This window comes from Podarcis liolepis (assembly GCF_965112155.1).
Source record: "Podarcis liolepis genome assembly, chromosome: 10".
In the NCBI taxonomy this organism is placed as follows: Eukaryota; Metazoa; Chordata; class Lepidosauria; order Squamata; family Lacertidae; genus Podarcis; species Podarcis liolepis.
This window is the reverse complement of record NC_139562.1, coordinates 53,884,331-53,904,608: the sequence shown is the minus strand read 5'-3', so window position 1 is coordinate 53,904,608 and position 20,278 is coordinate 53,884,331. Positions and strand designations below refer to the sequence as shown.

The window sequence follows — 20,278 nt, the reverse complement described above, 5'->3', positions numbered from 1 at the left end:
GACATTTCCTTGTGCCTGGCATGGAGAAAGCGCATACAGAAAAGTTTTTCTCCCTTTCCCACTGGAAGCCCTAGTCCAATAAAGCTGAATATTGGAAGACCCAGGCTAGATATATATCTGCCCAGAACGTTGGAGGCTATACACCACACCCCCTCAACAGTATTTATAGGAACTCAAACACTGAGATCCTGCTCTGTTCCAGTAACAAGAAGCCGAAAGCACCAGCCTGAAGATGACGAGTGAGACCTCGTCGAAACGTCGCCTAGACACCCCAACTCTTACACAGGAAGACACCCGAAGACACCAAAACCTGCATATATATATATATATATATATATATATATATATATATATAGTCTGTTCCCTCTCAGTGTTGCCTTTAACATTACTCCTGGCAGACAAATCACTGTCTTTGGTGAGACAAATTATTCCTGTAACGTATTCAGTTGAGTCTTCGAGTGCCAGCATGTTCCTCCTCATTGTGAATCCCATTGTCTTTTCACTATGTTTATCCTTTGATGTGCTCCATCACCAAAGGTATAGTCAGTGTATATTCTACAATCCTGGCTCCTGCTGTGTATCTTTCTGTCATAATACACTTTTCGTTCTCTCCCCTTATATCTTGCTTATTCCCCTCTTTCTCTTCTCCAATGATTATTTAGTACCCAAGGGTACTGAAGGGGCTTGTGCATGTAATCTCAGAGCCGCTGTCTATAATCCTTAAGAATTCTTGAGGAAGAGGTGAGGTTCCTGCAGAATAGAGGTGGGCAAATGTTGTCCCTATCTTCAAAAGGGGGTAAAAAGAAAGACCCGTGTAACTATTGACTGGCCAGGAAAGCTCCTAGAACAGATAATTAAATGGTTGATCTGTGAGCACTTAGAAAAGGATGTTGTGGTTCCAAAGATCCAACATGGGTTTCTCAATAACAAGTCACACCAGACAAATCTCATTTCTTTTTTCCACAGAGTTACAAGCTTGGTGGATCACGGGAATGCTGTGGATGTAGTGTATCTTGATTTCAGTGAGGGTTTTGACAAAGTTCTCCGTTATATTCTTGTGGAGAAGCTGATAAAATGTGGGCTGGATGAGGTAACTGTTAGTTGAATTTGTAGCTGGCTGACTAACCGAACCCAAAGAGTGCTCACTAATGGTTCCTCATAATCTTGGGGAAAAGTGACAAGTAGGACGCCACAGGGTTCTGTGCAGGGCCTGTTGTTGTTCACCATCTTTGTAAATGACTTGGATGAAGAAATTGAGGGGATGCTCATCAAATTTGCAGATGACACCAAACTGGTAGAGATAGCTAATGCTGCTGAAGACATATGCAAAAGGCCTCCAAGGAAATTTTTTAGATAAATTCTTATTGTGCCTTTCACCAAATGATGCTCAATGCAGATAACAGCAATAATGTAAATACAATTTTTGAAAAAGCAGTAGCATACTAAATAAGTCAAATATAAAAACAAAGCAGGTAAAACATCTATAAAACAAGCTGTTTAAACCAACTAAAACACATACTTGCAAGTCAGCTTCTTCAAAGGCCTGTCTAAAATTGCACTCTCGTTTCGCATAGTAACCAAAATGGAAAACATATAAAGAAACTCATTTGGTAGCACCAATCCCCTGGGCTCTGATGACAGATGGGATTGGATTCAGCCCTAGAAGGTGGATTCATTCAGGAACTGTGTCTCCATACCTTTGCCAATCCAATGAGATTTATATTCAAGAAGGGAGCTTCATTTGAAAATTAGGCATTGTGTTAGCTTGTACAGCATCTGCTTTCAACATCTGCAAAAAAGATGGAAGATTTTTCAACATCTGCTCCACACACCTACCTGACAATTAAGAAGATTAGCTCATATATTTGCCCCTGAAGACCTTAATTTATCACTAAATTGGATTTTATGTTTCCAAATGTAGCTCCCTTATTGAATATAAATCTTGTTGGATTGGCAGCCGTATGCAGAGATGATTCCTGGCCGAATGAAGGTTCTAGGACTGAATCCAACTCTATCTCCTGCCTGCCTTTAAAACAGCAACCCAGCAATGACCCCAAGTGACTGGTGCTGCCAGAATCTGACTTCTTAATTGTCAGGTAGGAATGCAATGCAGTATGTTCATATATGTAGGGTAGGGCTGAAATGTGTTATGTACATGCACCTAAAAGGAATGTACATCCCTATGCACTGTGATTTCAAAGAAACATGGCAGGTGTTGAAGAGGAGCCTTTTATGTAATGCATTTTCTTCAACAACAATCCCAAGTGAAAACAACTTTTAAAAGAAGCTTCCCTGTATAGTGGCCTCAATCCAGCTAATGTTTGCCACCACTAAGTCCCACTGAAAGCATCAGGGAGTGACATTCATATTTACCTATTTGTTCCAGTAGGGTTAAATGAGAGTTATGACTCACTAGTAGAGATAGGAGAATTTGTCAATTTCTGTTTCTTTCGGTTGCTCTTCTTTTCCTACCTGAAATTCAGTTCTCCACATATCCACATCAGTTTCCAATTTTTAAGCAAGTCCACATGAAAATTACTCAGCATTTTTATGCAAATGTCTCCCAATATACACATTCTGGTATGCAATTTTGCCTAACGTATCCCTTCTGGCAAAGCAATTTTCTGCAATAAAATGCATTATGTTTTCAGGCACGTATGCATTTTATGCACCTTACCCTAGGATATGCATTTTTGTACATGTTGCGTGGCTAGAAAACTGCACTGAAAAATTCAGAGACATGTTAATTAGGTAGGTTTACCTATAAATGTGAATTGAATTTTCCCCCATTCCTACTTACTAGTTATGCTTGACCTTAGCTGGATCAGGGCCTTCAGCGTTCTATGATGAGGTGAGTTGTTACTTAGTCTGCCATTTACTCCTTATGGCAATCTTTCTCTGATCCTACCAAAGGACCACTGCTTGTCCGTCCATTGGATTACTCGACAGCTTCTTAACATACAACTTGAGAAGTGCAGGCACAGATAAAACCATTTGGAGCACAATTTGCCACGAATTCCTCCTATGCACACCCCACTGAAATGAATACTCATACAAAGTTCCCATTCATTTCAATGGAGCTTTCAGGGGAGAACTTTCTGGTGGATTATACCCTTAGCTTTTATTACAACTTTTCCTTTCCAATTTTCTATTTGTAATGAGTGCATAAAAGATCCCCTTTTCACCCTATTGTTTTTGCTCTAAAAGCCACTTTATTCTTAATAAAAGGAATAATAAGTGCCAGTTGTAAAATAATTTGTCAATCACTTCCAGCACTTGCAATTGTAAAACACCTTTCTTTGGACCTCTCGGAGTGCTTTAGAAAAGATAAAAACAAATAAAATAAAATTACAATTACACTTAAATGGCAGAATTAAAATGATCAGTTTTAGATCACCTGAATTTTGTTGCTACCATTTGACAAGGGGAAATTGTTCGACTGAACTCCCTGGAAGGAGCTGAAATGCACAACAGTCTGGCCTATTCTGATCTTTGAATGAGCTTTTCCACAGGACCCTCATTAGGGACAAAGTTGAAGCTGAGCTGAAAAGCGCCTTGTGCCCCTACAATTGAGGGCATTCAGTTGATTTCAAATTTAACTTCCCTGCTATTCCGTTGAGGTTCTTTTTCCTTTAAAGGAGTCTAATTGAAAAGAAGGGCAGAGTGAATAATTTCTAGGATTAGATGAGATAAACGAACTGGAGGATAGAAAGGGTGCTATGGGGCGATGAGATTTTAAATTCCATGTTCACACACACAAAAATGAGTTTGTAGTCCATTGCGTCCTGAGGCTCGCAGTGCCCCACACATGGCTCTCCCTTGTTGGCATGAAGAGACAGTGAGCACTTCCAGACAACCTGTTTATTGGGCAGTCATCCTGATTTGTTTGCTGAGAGATTAGACAATGTTGGCTATTCGATGAGCATTCATTCTGGTTTCTTTGTGGGCAGGTTAGATGACATTGCCTCAAAGCAAGTGTTATCCTACCCACTGCATTCCACTGTCATTTCCCTTGTCACAAAAAGTTCACTTTTTTTGGGGGGGGGAGCAGGTTTGTTGCACAACAGCTCAAAGTAAACTATAATCAGGAAATGGATGAAATTTGCTGGCCTAGCTGTACCTCCAGAGCAGTTTTAGCCTGCCAAATTGTAGGCGATACTTCCAGAGGTTATCATGAAGGGCACCATTAAAGTTTGATTTAAAAACAAAACAAAAACAAAGCAGAAGTCTCAAACAGGCACATTGTCTTCCAAGATAATGAAACTTGTAGTCCAAAACGTCTTGAGGAAAGCTGCTCAAGATTATTCCAGCTATTAGCTGGCCATCAATATACTCTCTCTGCCCTGCAACTCCAGATACTTTGGACTGCTACCAATTTTATGGGTATATTTCAGGCACAGATTGTTATGTAACATAGGTCTGGAGGCAGAATACACAAGCTCAAAGTTGATGAGCAACAATATGAAAATTTTCCTTAGTTACCTGTGGGGTAAACCATATTTTACCGCCACTAATAATACTAATCATATGAAAAAGAAAACACATGACAGCAACAAGGCAAGGCAGGGATCAGTGTGAATTTCTTGCAGCCAGTTGAGACAATGGCATTTTTATGATTAATGAGAATATTTTAAAGGCTGGTTCTTTATTTACAGGAGTAGCCAAATAATCACAAACAGAAAAATGTAAAGATTACTAATTCTACAGCTGTACGGCACTGAAAACATTTTTTTTTTAAAAAAGCAAGCATGCTCATTCTATTAATAGTCCTTTTTAAACATGTTTATGTCAATTACTAAAACAAGATTGAACAATGTCAAAAAACATTACCGTTTAAAAACTGTCGTCTTTTCTGTGTTTTCATCTGCAAAGCATTAGGGTTTGTAAAATAGTTTTGACTGGGAATATGTATGCGTCGCCATGAAGACTTCCATATGTGCACAATGCTATTTGTGTATTGGATTGTGTGGTGCAAAAGTAAGACAGCTGAGGATTTTCAAAAGGAATCTACAATTTGGGAGACAAACATCTCCACAGTGCAGGGCACCAGCAGGATAAAGCTGAGCAACTGCTAATCAGAAGCATATTGTGAGGGGCTTGTCGAGGATGCTGTGTGGAATCATGAGTTGCCTCGATTTGCTTGCAAATCGAAAATTGACTGTGTAACATGCTTTCCCGCCCTGTGTAACATATTTCCTTGCTCTTCCATTGGGCGGCCTCACACATGCCTATTCATCACTACCTTGCTCAACATTTTTACAGCTACTCAGAAGTAATCCCTATTTATTTCGCTGGCACTTACTCACCCATAAGTGTGTTTAGGATTTATGACAGCCTCCGAGACTCAGAGCTTATGTGTAACTAGACTCCATTGAAAACTGTTGGGCTTGAGGTGAGGTGATATGAAAGGTCTCTCTATGGCAATAGGCAATGAAAAGTCACCCTTGCCGCTGCAGTTATCAAGTGTGAACCAGGCCATTGACTAGTCATTGTCACCAGCATGGTGGAGTTAAAGACTTGGCAGCAAGCATTCTTGTTTCCCTTGTTGCTCAACCTCAAGAACCCAGAGCAGGGGCCAAGAGTTAGTCATATCAATGACCCAGTGAGGTAGCTTAGATTTACTTCATGGCAGAGTAGAGGCCTCAGCCTGAGCTCATTCTGGACAATAGGGATGGGGGACACATGGCTTTCCAGATATTGCTGGATGACAACTCCCATCATCCTTGACCATTGGCCATGCTAGCTGGGGCAGATGGAAGCTGGAGTTTAACATCTGGAGGGACAAGAGTTTCTATCTCTTACTGTGCTGTACCAGTGAAATTCTTGAGTACCAACAATTCCTGCTCTTTTACATGAATGAAAAGACATGGATGGGTAGACAGACAGACAGACAGACAGACAGACAGACAGACAGACAGTAATTGAGCAGAAACTTAGGTAAGCTTGTTTGGGATCTTGGCAGGATGCAGTTAATCACTAACTGTGTGTGCACATGTATGTGTATAATGTCTGGAATTAAATTTTAAGAAGAAACAGAAAAGAAGAAAATTGGTACATTGGCTTCTGAATAGCCAGGTTCCATGAGCTTGACAACTAAAGTTATGACTGTAGGTGTGTTCTCTCCCTAGAATAATTGAAAGTGAATTCAAGATTTATAAGCTCCAGAAGTCCTGGCTAGAGCAAAGCTCAGGTGCGTAATCCACTGTTCAGTATTCAGGAAGAAAAACAACAACAACAACAGCAACAGATCTATGACCCAAATGTCCCGGCAAATAAACCTTGAGGCAGAGTGAAGACTGGTAGCACGGATGATTTTCACTGTTTCACTTCAAAGGTTGTATAATATTTGAGCAGATTATATACTCTTTTAAGCAGCTAAGAAGGTTAGGTGATTTGGAGCGTGTAGTTTTATACCCATCGTTAACTCCAAGTTTAAAACTTTAAAATAGCACATGCCAGCTGACCTATGCCTCCATACCTTCATATGGCCAGTGGGGGGGGGGTCGGGTGGAGAGATGCACTACTGCCCATCTTGACCTCCATCAGCCCCACCATCCCAACATAGCAACCCTAACCCTAACCATTCCTAAATATGTGCTGAAAAAATATCCTGACAGCAGTGCTGTTAGGTAATTTCAGACTATGAACTCACAGGGATAGATCCTCTCTTGTTTGTAATGCACATTGCTTTGCTTAATTCAAAATGTGATAAGTCAGCCTTGCTAAATTGGGGGGGTGGGTCATGGGCTTCTGCCTGAAAGTTTGACCCTGTAAATCGTCAAACCATCAATTCTATCACGCGGGAGGTCACCTAAATTGTATAATTTGGCATATCAATTATTGGTATTATTAATTGCATTATAATTTGGCATTGTTATAATGTGGCTGTTATTGGATAATTGTAATCGAAAACTAATAAAAATTATTATATAAAAAGAAAGTTTGACCCTGATAGCACCACAGTCTTCTGTCCGCATTATGCAGCAATCTGACACCCACTTTACAGCACAGCCAGCTAAAATGGGCATTCAATTCCCTGCACAGTTAAGGACAATTTTCAGTCCTGTGAATCATCCTTTAGTTGTTACTCCTTGAGCAGTATTGTTCAGAATTTCTTGGCTATTATTAGACCATTTATTTATTTATTGAGCATTCATTTGGCTCCTTTATCTATATAATCACACTTCTTTCCCCTGAGTGATAAAATCCATTGAAAACAGCACTCAGAGATTTGAGCAAGGTATAGTTTTGTGTTGATAAATTCTACCTATGGCTGTATCTTTTCAAATACTAGTTTGAAATTCCTGCAGTTGTAATGACAAAAGACAGCACCATTAAAAAAATGAAGGTGGTTTTTTTTTAGCTCAAATGACAGTTATATAGAGGAAGTGATTATACATTTTAATAATTTTTTTTCTAAGAGGGAAAGACAGGAAATTAGACACCATATTAGTATAAAGACACTGTTGTCACATCAAATGGTTCTTTTAAACTTCCTGATGTCCTCATTTAGTCTTACTGGTGTACCCAGGAAGTTAAGGAATGTGTTATTATATGTTGTTATATTTGTATTCTACAGAGAAGGCTTAGATGCAATTGACTTACAGAAATAAGTCATTATTTTCCGTGGTTTCTATATAGTTGGCACTGACAATGATGTCTATCCTACCTAATAGGAACCCCAAACCAAATACAATGGTGGTTAAAGGAAAGAACTGGAAAATGGACCATTTTTCTTCGTCTGTTGAAGGCAAGATTCTCACCACGCTCAGTCATTTCCCCAGAGATTCATAAACCCCTCCCCTTTTCTGGTTGCACGCTGGTCTTGGTATGGAAATCTTGGCTTGCATTAAGCCAACATTCGCCCATAAACATCTGAAGCAGAAAATTCTGGCTTAATGACAGTTAACAAACTAGGTTAATAAGCCAGGATCTGATCTGACTTGGCCTCAAGCACAGAAGTTCCATTTCCAAGGTTCCTCAGGGAGGAAGATTAAACCATTTTAAGTCTCTATCATTGTAGTATGGATCACATAGGCAACACCTATTCTTCATTTTCACAAAGGGGGCACGGAAGAAGCCACTTCTTAAATGAAATAAAAATCTCTCCCCACCTGTTATGATTGGGTCCAACATTTTATGGCAGACTCCCAAATTGTTGCTTGTTTGAAGTGTCCATTTACTAAATGCAAATATTTGGAAAGGAATCAGCATATAATAAATCCTGTACTTTGACTTTGGGAAATTCATCACAGTAAAAACTGGGATAAAGAAAGGAAATAATAATTGAGGAAAATAATAATTGGAGCCATGACACACTGAGTCTCTTGTGTGGATTCCAGTTCTTAAATAGATCCATTAAGGTGGGTGGCATCTATAGCTAGCCATTCATCCGTTGGGAGATTGGGACTTCGGCTTTGCTGCTCTTAAGACATGGGCACAAAGCGGCCTCAACACCCCCTGCCCAATTTTTATCAGTTTGCGCCCCCATTGGACCACCGCTGTCATACACCTTACAAGCAAGAAAATGATTTCACTTTTAACGCTCATGAACTCTTCCTGTACTCTCATTTTTAAAAATATAGATGACCCCATATATTAATATTTACGTTTTCTTCTACTTCATACAAAGTATCATGGTGGACAGAATGGAAAAGTCGACATTGTCAGGCTAATCTAAAACATTACACTTGCTCCACTTGTGAATATACTGCATTTTTGCCATCTGTTTCTTTCCATAATTAAAATCATTGTTGATTTTATTCTCTATCAGGCTCAGTATTGGGGAAATGTCATTTCCCTGCAACAGATGCTTTGAACATGTGGCTATTCACAACAACTGTGTCTTTTATTATTGCACAGTAAAACAATCATCTGGATGCAAATTCCAAAGGGGTGGCTATTCTAAGTCTGCTGCTGCAAACACAAATAAGAGTTGTGTGGTACCTTGCAAGACCAATAGTAGGTTGGCAGTGCAATTCAATGCATATTTGCTCAAAGTTAGCCCCATCATGTTCAGTGGGATTTACTGTCAGTTATGTAGATACATAGACTTCAGTTATCTATACATTTACCTGGGAATAGGCCACAGTGATACTTGCTTCAGAGTAAGCACGGTTAGAATTGTAATGTTATTTTGGCACAAACATCTACATTCTACAGCACAGATTTGTAAAACAATAAATCTGTTTGATATTAATCTGTTTAAGGTGCCACAAAATTCATTTTGTTATCTTCTCCTCACTTACCTGGGATTAAGCCCCACCAAACCCAGTTGGATTTACTTCTAAATAGGGATTGTGTTAATCTGTCAATTTTGGTTTCTCATATTTCTAATTCATATTTCCATATCACTTTATTTGTTTGGCCCTCTTGAAATTTCATCATCATTTTAGGGCGAATTTCTCCAAATATTCACATTTTTGTATGGCATTTTGTCCAATGTAAACATTTTTGCAAAGCAATTTTCCCCAATGTAATAAATTTTTGTGTGTAATTTTCACTGATCTGAGCATTTTAATGCACACTTTACCCTAGACTACACATTTTTGTAAATACTGGTTGGCTGGAGAAACGCATTGCAAAATTCGGGTTTTGAACAATGTCTGTGTTTCAGTTTATGTATTTGTTCAGCAAGTGCAACTTGGGAAGGTCTGTCTTTATGTGCGATTCGAATTCTAATTTCTCCTTCATCTTTGCTTCTGAGTAGACATGTATAAGATTGTGCTGTTAGATCGGTATCTGCTCCCATTTATCAGTTTCTCGGCTTCCAGCCCTGCCACTGCAATAACTAGGGCGTTACCTTCATCTCCCAGGCACTAAGAGGTTTAGAATGTGCCTGGAGAGAGTTTAGGGTCTGGCAGAGTAGCTCATATCTGTTCATCTCCACAAACAATCCCTGTAAATTTAAAGCAGAAAAAAGGGGGGGGACCTGCTGCTGCCATTCAGCAAGGAGTCTATTATGAATCCCTAGGTGGCATGCAAAGCATTTAGACTCATTTCATTCATATGTCAGGTAAAGACTTTCATTTAGAAGTGAGATGAATACTGAATAATGGATCTTTTGAATAATGTAATTAAGAATTCATTAAAGCAGCCTTTTAAAACCCTGCAAAATGCAGTGCATGTACAGTATACCTCCCAGCCCTAAAACCAGGAAAATGCAGTATGGAATTAAAATGAATTAACATGAGGGGGGGAAAAACAATGTAGAAAATGCTGTTTAGAAAATCCACCTTTTGAAGCTAAATGAACAATCGGTAAAACGACACAGGCTGCTTTCTTTCCCCCTCCCACAGCTTGTGAGCTGTCAGAAAAGAGCTTGGTATTTAAGATGAGCTTATTCCGTGTTGGGACAGAAGGAACCAATCTAGTCGAGGTGGAAAGAAGCATCCTAATCCTAAATTGCTGCACTGCCTGAGCATCTGCGGTGTCAATGCCCTCGCAATAGTCCCCTATTTGGGGCAGATTTGGGGCCCTGGTTAAGGCCATGCGCTTGAGGTGATAAGGAGGCCTGGTTCCTTGGCTTCTCAGAAGAGTGGGTGTACGCATCTCCAACCCTTTGACACCACAGACTCCATCAGTGTTGAACCTCTTCTAACAGCCTCTTTGGCAGGCTAACCTTCTTCCTGCCTGTATCCCCTCTGATCATAAACACTACCTTGCTCTGCTCTGTTTGGCATGACCAAAGGACAGTGCAGAGGAATGTCTACCAGAACGGTTGATGCAAGGCTGAAGGTCAGGAATTCTGTTCTTCTGGTGAGGAGGGGGGCTTTTATCTAGCCTCCTCAAGCAGACTAGCCCATCTCAGTCACAGAAGCAGGGGCTTAACAAGTAGGCTTTGTTACCGCTTCTTCCCAGAGCGAGACTAGGGTGGTCTTCCGTCCATCCATTGGTGAAATAGCAAGGATGTGGATGGGGAAAGAGAGGCTTAGAAACCTTTGGTGTGTTTAGTCAGGTGAGTTGGCCATTTATGTACCTAGTGGAGCAACAGAAGGGTGGGTCAGGGCAGTGGTGTGTCAAAGGAAGTAACTGGTTTTGGTAGAGTGTACGGGAGTTATTTAGTTATTTCCATTTATGAATTAGTAAAGGTAAATTACTACTAGTCTACAAAGGGTTCAAGGCCATCTCTATCCCAAAACTGTGACAGAAACCAGACTGATATGGATCCAGGTGATCAATTTCATCCAAAAGTGCCTGGCTATGAGTCAGAAATGGCAAATTAGAGACTGGCCTTTAGTTGCCAGTTTCAGCAGAGTCCAATGATGGTCTTTTAAGCAACGGATTGACCACTGTCTCTTTCAAGGCAGCTCGAAGACGCCTCTCTATCAATGAGACCCTAGCCACCATATTGACTTGGCTAGAAAAAAGTTGGCTGATATCAGCTATGAAGTGCAATGGTCACTCCCTCCTGGTACATATCAGACAGGCCCTGCTTCTTTTGTCCAAGGCCTTGCTTTTTCAACAAGCCTTTTAAGCAGAGACCTTTATTCCAGTCTGTATTGGGCCTCCAATCGTTTTCACATCATTGTGTGTGTGTGTGTGTGTGTGTGTGTGTGTGTGTATGAGAAACTGTATAATTGTTTTTATAGCTGATGCTTTTATTGTGAAACCGCTTTTGAGATATTTGATGGGAAGCAATTAAACCACAGAGCCTAGGACTTGCTGATCAGAAGGTCGGCAGTTCTAATCCCCGCGACAGGGTGAGCTCCCGTTGCTCGGTCCCTGCTCCTGCCAACCTAGCAGTTCGAAAGCATGTCAAAGTGCAAGTAGATAAATAGGTACCGCTCCAGCGGGAAGGTAAATGGCATTTCCGTGCGCTGCTCTGTTTCGCCAGAAGCGGCTTAGTCATGCTGGCCACATGACCCAGAAGCTGTACGCAGGCTCCCTCAGCCAATAAAGCAAGATGAGTGCCGCAACCCCAAAGTCGGTCACGACTGGACAAAATGGTCAGGGGTCCCTTTACCTTTACCTTTACATTAAAGGAAGGAGAGGAGGAACAAGTCCTTATTGAGTGTCCTAGACTTCTCTGAGTACCTGAATAAATGATTTGACAATTAACAGATGTGCATGGATTAGCCGCATTACTGCATAAAGTCTACACTCTTCTGCCCATGTAATAGGTTGCCACAATCTATACTTGGGGGGGGGGACCCAAGAAAAGTACCTTGACATGAGGATGCTAGTAGGGTGGCTTTCCAACCCTTTGTGTATTCCCTTTATCTTAAAAAGGGCATGCATTCCGACACCAGTTTCGACACCGAAGTAGATCCGGAACTCCATTTGAGCATTTGACTATCGGAAGTTAAGAGAAAAGATAATTAACGAACAGGCAAATGTAGCTGAAATTCTCTGATAGCGCATGTAGTTAATCAATTGCCATATGTGCCACTCAGACTAGGCTGAGCTGCAGGCAATTCTTTCTTCTTATGGTTAAGAGACTGGAGTATGCCTTATGCAGCTGAGAAGCCAACCGGGCCCAGAAAGGTTCCACAAGCCAGCAGTCATAGAAGCAATGTTGTAAAGAATAAAGCCCAGAGCTAGAAATTAGTCAAAGGGGGGTGGGAAGCTATGATATGTTCTACATTACAGTTTTTATTCTGTTTGGGAATCCACTTCTGAATATTTCAGGCAGGCAGCATCTCACAGCTCATCTACATATCCACTGAGAAGCGCTGAGCGGAAAAAAATTACTCTTTGTTCTCAAGTACAGAGCTAAATTGGCTCACAACTCAGCGCTATATTTTGGCTCCTAAAAAAACAGCATGAACTTCATGATGATTTTAGAAAAGCCTCTAATCTTTGCTCTTGTTAAACTAAACTGAAGGAATTATCATATGGAATCTATTCAAATGTCGGCATTAATAACACATGGCAAATTGATATTTTATTCCATCCAACAGTGATGCTCTATTTTATGTTATTTTATGGCCCTTTATTTATTTAGCAGTTGTCTCCTGTAATTTTAAGGGCAACTGTTTCAGATTATGAACAGCCTGGCTCTGGGAAATAACTGGAAATCAGACTTTAGTCTGTGCAATCAGTATCCTGTTTTCTCTTTTCATCTTGTCCACCTCTGTATATATCTGTCTCCTTGTCGATCCATCTCGACATTTTAAAATATGCTGCTCTGCCTTGGCATTAGCAGATAATGCCAATTAAATCAGGGAATGGATCCCGCACTGAAACTGCATTTATGACAGTGGGATTGTGAGACTGTAAAAATATCAGCTATCAGTTTCAATTAAAAGTTTCAATATTTAGCAGTCTTTCCCTCCCCTCTCTTACATATTTAATAGCAGTTCATTGCATCCTAGGCCATGAACTAAAATGCTCCATTACATGGGATATAAACAAATATCCCAGAGATCAGTTTATTTGAACCTAAATAAAAGGGGGGAAATAATGAATTTTGTGAACGAAACATTACATTTGATTGCTTGAATTTAAGAGAAAGGCAGTGCATTTAAAAAAAAAAAGGGAATGGCCAGCTGGAGCAACTTTTGTCAGGAAAATGTTGCCCTAGAAGTGGATGGTTCTTGCAAGGCCATAAAAGGCCATTTCAGACCCTCCAAGTGTCCCTGTTTTCCAGGGACGTCCCTGATTTAGAGAAGCCATCCCAGTTTCTGTTTTGATTGTGGAATGTCCCGCTTTTCCTTAGGATGTCCCTGTTTTCATTGGAGAAATGTGGAGGGTATGGAATTATCCAACTCCCAAACTATCTGTGTAAATGGCCTTTGTGGGTAAGCCTGAGCAGTCTTGGAACTATTGGATAGGGAAGGGGAGAGAAATTTAACTCTCTGTCTCCCTTTCACAGCCTTGACAAAAATCACCTCTTCAAAGCTACTGTTTATATTTCAAGGGAACCTCCCATTGATCAGACTTTGCCAGTGGTTTTTGTTTTCATAACAGAAAAAAATGTATTGCATTCTCACAATTAACATCACATCTAGTTTGGCTTTCAGGGTATCGATGCAGCTGAAAAGCATCAAGAGCACATTGTCAAGGGCAATGGGTAGGCAGACTTGGAAGCGGCCAGGCGGTGGCTTTAGAGAATAACTTCAAGAAGCCAGTCACATAGTAGGGCAACTCTCTTCAATTTTGTCTTTCGGTTTCTTCTCATTTTTAGCTGCTTGAGGATGCTGATAAATGAAACATCCATGAAAGACAGAGTCAGTATGAGGCGAGAGGCTCTCTTGTCAATGGGGCATTCTGTCATGCCCTCTGGAAATTAAATTAGCTGCCCAATACATTTGGATTTGATCAGCTATGAGATCTCATGTGAACAGGTTCGTGCCTTTCCACCCACCCTTCAAAATAGTTTGTTAATGCTGGATAAGGCAATTGGGCTCTGGGCTTTCACAATCTTAAAGCTCTTTCAAACAGCGGCTTCAATGCCCTGGCAGCAGTTCATCATCAGAAAGTAATCTTAAGGTTGTGACATGAACTAACAAAAGGCAGGCAGGTAGCGTTTCACTCACCTTGTTGTGTTGAGCTAGAACTGTGGTCCTCTGATCTATGCGCAACTCTGTGTTCTTCAATGACTGAGCACGAGGGGATGACTTGAAAGTACAATAGTTCCCTTTAATTTGAAGAAATTTACAGGTGTTCAGCTATTCCTTCTAACTCTTAAACTACTAAACTGTTTTCTGTCACTTTAATTTATTTTAACAAATATAAGTTGGTGCTTTGATTATTCATTTTTCTCCTTGGTGTTACACACCTTCCCCATCCATGACATTTGTAGTGAGTTGTCACATGATACATGTGAACACCAGTAAGCGGCGCTGCAAAGATAAACAGAGCACTTGAATTTCAAGGTTACCAAACCTTATGTATCCTGGATTGACAGATTGTCACAGGAAATTGCCTCATACTGAGACAGACCATTGGTCCATCTAGTTCAGTACTGGCTATGCTGATTGGTAGTGACTCTCCAGGATTTTAGAAAGGGGTCCCTCTCAGCCCTACCTGGAGATGATGGGGGTTGAACCTGCAACCTGCTACATGCTCTACCACTGAGCTCTAGACCTTTCCCAGGGATAATCTCCAGTGAAGACATCATGATGTCCTAAACAAATGCCATTACTTGTTTGCGTGTCATTATTTGTTTCTTTTTTTAACACACGTGTCAGGGAACTGCCATCAGCTCAGAGGCGAGAGGTATAAGGGCAGTTGGGTTACAGGGAGCCTCTGAAGATCGTGCGAAGCAGCTCTTCCTCCAGAAAGGAGGGAGGCCCCGCCTCCAGTGGGGAAGGGATGCAGGGCTCGGAGGATGCTAAAGAGAGCTGCAACACCGAGCCTGAGCAAAGCGAGGGGGAGGCAGGTCCCCCTTTGCCCATGCCCTCTTTGCACAGTTGGTTTACACGCAGAGAGGGAAGGCATAGGATTGGGGTCAAAAGACTGCTATGCTGGGGAAAGTTTAAGGACCGCCCACTCCCAGATTCTGCTAGCGATTGAGCAGACATGGACTTGAGACGCTCTGCGCTGCAAAGGTTTTGTACAGATAATAAAGCCTGGAAAAGACCGGTGGGAGTCTTGCCTGTTCGCTCTCGAGCAACTACGCCGGCCCCTGACAACACGTATTGTGATATATTTGTATCTTTCTTTCCTATTGTATGCAATTACACACACACACACACACACACATGTGTAGTATTTTTCTAGAAAAAGAGGTGCCGGAACTCACCATGAATGCCTCCCTTGATCTCTTATAATGGCAATGGCACCCAACTGAGAAGTGCTGGAACTGAGTTCTGGCAAGTTCCAGTAGGAAAAAAGTTCTCTCTCTCTCTCTCTCTCTCTCTCTGTGTGTGTGTGTTCACCATTTAGATAGCCTAAAAATACATATAAAGAAATTTGTCGACCTGTGTATATACTGTTACACACAAGTTGCTCACAGCTAAAGAGATATTGATGCTGCCATCTTTGATAGTGCCCATCCAATTGTTTGACAGACACAGGCAGAGGGGAGGCCCATAGGTAGGCTTCTCCCTCTCCAATTCTTTTGGGGGCTGCATGTGGAAAGGAGAACAACCTGAGGCAACTGTTTGCATATAGAATGACCCATCCCTGAGATCCATTATCGGAGGTCTACTTCAGTGTGCAGATTGCTCTTGCTGAATCCAGGCCAAAGGTGCAATTAGATAATTTTAGTCTCCAGGCTTAATGGCCTTATGGGAAGGGAATATTATCTGGATGGCAACATGCATAGCTCCATGTACTTCTGAATGTGTTAAGCCAGCCCAGCTGCATTTGGACCTCCTATAGTTTTCGCTGTCTAGGGTGCTGGATATTTACCAGCTAGGCTAAGGTACATCTTCTGCCTGAATACCCACACTGTAAATAGGTTCACTCATTAATTTCAAGGCACAGTTAATCCTGATCTGGTATTTCTTATGTTTGACTTTCAGCCACAGGAATATAACAGTAAGAATAGTTAAAGGATAGGGTTCATTTTTCGATAGTATGCAACACAGTGAAAACCACATTGCCTCTTGGTAGTTAGCAGTTCCGAGTGTCTGTAACAAGAGAACTCATAAGTTTCTCTGCAACGCCCAAGAAAAACTGGCTCCTCTCAAACATAATATGTTCAATATTTTTACATTCTCCAGTTCCTTGAAACCCAAGTATTTACTGTTCTTTGCTTCTTACAGTCATGATGTTAGTATAAAAGGTTGTGCCTCCAGATCTTCAGCATTACATTGTTTTATGTAATTATGTAAACATGGCCCATCAAGGAGTTTTTTGAAAGGTTTCAAGCTGATGTGGCCATTTTGAAAGGAGACTTGTGGACACATAACATTTCCTGGGCCAAACCGTAACAGAGAAACATACTCACTTCGAGCCTTTGAGGGCATCAGCAGCCAATAGCAGCACAGTGTTATTTCATGATCTCCTGCATACTGGCTCATTAGTAACATGAAGACTTTGCTCTGGGAAAGTAAAATTTAAGCAATGCATTTCTTAGCACACTTCTTATTTCTTAACCGGGGTTTCTTCTTCCTAAAGAAAAACAGTAATCTTTTGTTACCACAAATATAGTTTGACGGTCACTGTGAAAGCGAACCAATAAGCCCACTCCTCTCAGTTCTCCTCTAGAGAGACATTGTAGTCCAAGCTTGTACATTTGCCAAAGAACATGGCAAAGGTTATGCATGGGCTCGTTTCAGTATATCACTCTATCTGTGATTTTTAAGCATGTTGCTAAATGTGCTTTTGAGGACTGGCATAGTGTTGCCAGAGCTGATCCACCCAGCAGGCAAACTTCAGTGGCCCCAGGAAGTGGAGGGGCAGGGGCAGTAAATGTGTACGACTCAGGACCCCATTCACTGGCATCTCCCACTGCTGCTGCTGGGGGGGCACTCTTCCCCCTTACCCCACTTTGATCTGTTGGAGCATCAAGGTGATTGATGGGTCCTTCTTGCTCTGGGAAGCGAATGAGATGATTAAAGGGCTTTGGGGGTTGACTGCTGTTTGTGCAGATTAGCATGTGAAACGCCCTCCCATCAGATGTCAAGGAGATAAGCAACCTTTAGAAGACACCTGAAGGCAGCCCTCTATAGGGAAGTTTTTAATGTCCAATGTTTTATTATCTTTTTGTATATGTTGGAAGCCACCCAGAGTGGCTGGGGTAACACAGTCAGATGGGTGGTGTACTATGTTCGTGGTGGTGATTGTTGTTGTTGTTAAAAGAATATTATGCGTGGCAATTCCCGCCTCCCACCAGTTGGAATAAATAAAGACACAGGACACCATAATTTTAGGTTAATAGGCGAAAAATGGCCACAACTTTATTGGTTACAGGTAAGGGCAGTATTGGCTTTAGGCATTGGTCCTATCAGACTATCTGGCATGAGAACCGGAAAGGGTTAACACCAGCAGGGGGAGCCCCTGAGATGCACATCCCTAGGCACTCCCCGAGGGGTCACCGCTCGGGGGCGCGCTTTAGGCCCTAGCCTCCATAGGTTTCGGACAAGGCAATGCCCCCTGGAATCCTTTACCGGACTACCCTTAAATATTTGGGGGAGGTGATGGCGCTCCTCCCCCCCAACTCATCTGCTTAATAATACCCCTACCAATGCCTAACCTCCAAAACCAAAGGCGTTGTGACAATTTGCTACAAGGTAGGCGAAAAAACTAAAGGCTTTAAATCCATGCCAATTAGCCAAGTGGATTTGCTGGCTCTGGGGCTGACGCAGCCCGAGGATTCCCCAGGTCACATGGGGCTGAAGCCAGCCCCACGTGGATGTTGGGGGCGTGAGCCCACAACTCCACCCCCTCCTTATGTCGGGAGTGGCTTTATCAATTTCTGCTGACCTCATAAGATTGGCATTGTGTATTGTTGCTCCTTGGGTGAGAAATATATATAAATAATCACAGCTCTGTACATTTTAGACTCTTCTTAGAGGTGTGACTATGGACTCTTCCAGGTTGGACGTGACTGTGGGTGTTGTCACGATGAACTTCCACACAGCAGAATTTACCTGTATAGTAACCATATATCCACCAGTAACATAACATTACTCTGTCAATGACATGTTGCAAAATGAACATGCAAAAAAAATTTTTATTGCAAAATTACGTTTAGTCTGGTGGGACCCCAGTAGATATTTAAGTCTCACTGTTGATGCTCAGAATGAATCTAAGGAGCAGCATGTTGCTCCTGGACTTCACCCAAGTGGTGACTGTAACAGAAAAAACGGGAGGGACAAGTACTAGCTGCCTGCCACTGCCAGGAAGGAAAGAATGATGTGCTTAGTGTGTGCAGCTGATGTGTAGCCACACTTCTCTTATTCTGAAAACCACTGGAGGTTATGATCATCTGCTGACAATGTTCCTGGTTTCATTCCAATGGTCATGTATGGTCAAGAACTAAGTCTCTGCATTTTTCACAGCAGTGTATTATGATGTCAAGATGATTGCCTGAATCTTCCCAAATGTGTAGGCTTGGATCTAGACTTGGTAAGTTGGGCTTAGTTCCAAATGAAAGCAGATGTAAGCTGCCCAAAGAATTTTGTTGTACGGGGCAGCAGGCAAATGCTGTGAGACTTATGTCATGACTTACACGAGACTTATGTCATGACTGACTTGTCAGTGGGGACCAAGTTTAATGAACATTCTGGATCCAATCCATTGAAAAGTCAGAGTTGAGGAGTGACGACTAAGGGACGGTCTTTGCATGTCCTCTCAAGTCACTGTTCATTCTAGATGCAGGCATCGAATGATGAAGAGAAACCAGTTGACTGGCTGTGGATCGTACCTTCTGAAATACAATGTTTGAAAATGAGATATTTTTAAAAATAATTTAAGTGGATTCAGACTTATGAATGCCTTCTAATTCACAAATCATCAATAAAGCAGCATGTTAAACGTATGCTGTGATATCTTTCATTCTGGGTGAGAGCCAACGACATGCAAGGGGATGCAATGGGACTCCCCTGCAGCCCTTATGCCCCCAATCTGCTTCAGAAGGTCCCCCAACTCTGGAGAGGTAATAATAATAATAATAATAATAATAATAATAACAACAACAACAACAATAATTTATTTATACCCCGCTAATCTGGCTGGGTTTCCCCAGCCACTCTGGGAGGCTCCCAACAGAATATTAAAAATGCGATAAAACATCAAACCTTAAAAACTTCCCTAAACAGGGCTGCCTTCAGATGTCTTCTAAAAGTCAGATAGTTGTTTATTTCCTTGACATCTGATGGGAGGGCGTTCCACAGGGCAGGCGCCACTACCGAGAAGGCCCTCTGCCTGGCTCCCTGTAATTCACTTCTTGCAGTGAGGGAACCGCCAGAAGGCCCTCGGAGATTTGAGCAGGGGGCTGCAGGCGAGGAGAGGAAGCCCTATTTGCACAAGTGGGGTGCCAAAAATATTGGCTATCTCCCCACGTCTTTATTTAACAGGTGGCAGCTTCCGTATCACCCCTGATTTCAGGGCATAATGAAAGAAAGAGAGCCGAGGTAAAGTGAAAGACAAGGCAGCTAATGGCAGCATCATGTAAATAAACTGTCCATTTCAGAAGGGGGCAAAACCGCACAAGGTTGCTCTTAATTTTGTGCATCTTTATGGAGGTCGTGCCCAATTTATTCTGCATGTCAGCACTTGTTTGTGTGATATATATATACACAACACCATCTTAGTTTTGGTCACTCATTAAATACAGTGTTCCTCTTGCTTTATCAGTGATATATTAAACTGTCTGCTTTTCACTTCAGCAATGTATTGTCTCTTCACAATTGATATAAATGTTACTGATGGACCTTGACTT

At 41.6% G+C, this 20,278-nt stretch overlaps 2 protein-coding genes across 3 annotated transcripts in view; one reads left to right on the top strand and one right to left on the bottom strand.

Moving 5' to 3' along the window:
• The window catches only part of TFEC (transcription factor EC), a 380,439-nt gene that overhangs the window by 176,239 nt on the left and 183,922 nt on the right, over positions 1-20,278 (top strand). The window lies entirely within an intron of this gene.
• LOC310687921 (uncharacterized protein) lies at positions 1,733-16,998 on the bottom strand. 2 transcript variants are annotated; one of them, XM_083463881.1, is made up of 4 exons: positions 16,841-16,998; positions 14,481-14,581; positions 12,167-12,294; positions 1,733-1,789 (listed from the first exon to the last, which is right to left on the bottom strand). In XM_083463881.1, the coding sequence occupies exons 1-4, from the start codon at positions 16,920-16,922 to the stop codon at positions 1,783-1,785; spliced, it is 318 nt and encodes a 105-aa protein (XP_083320007.1). In that variant the 5' UTR covers positions 16,923-16,998; the 3' UTR covers positions 1,733-1,782. The 2 variants fall into 2 exon arrangements, with proteins under 2 accessions (XP_083320007.1, XP_083320006.1); XM_083463880.1 differs by lacking the exon at positions 1,733-1,789 and adding an exon at positions 10,912-10,978.

What these genes read in the sequence shown, in the direction of transcription:
- LOC310687921 (XM_083463880.1), bottom strand. Translation starts at nt 16,922, where the DNA reads ATGTTACTAATGAGCCAGTATGCAGGAGATCATGAAATAACACTGTGC. An exon ending in GATGCCCTCAAAGGCTCGAA is followed by an intron (nt 14,582 to 16,840) that starts GTGAGTATGTTT and finishes TTCAAATTAAAG; the next exon opens with GGAACTATTGTACTTTCAAG. An exon ending in ACTAGCATCCTCATGTCAAG is followed by an intron (nt 10,979 to 12,166) that starts GTACTTTTCTTG and finishes TTGCTCCACTAG; the next exon opens with GTACATAAATGGCCAACTCA.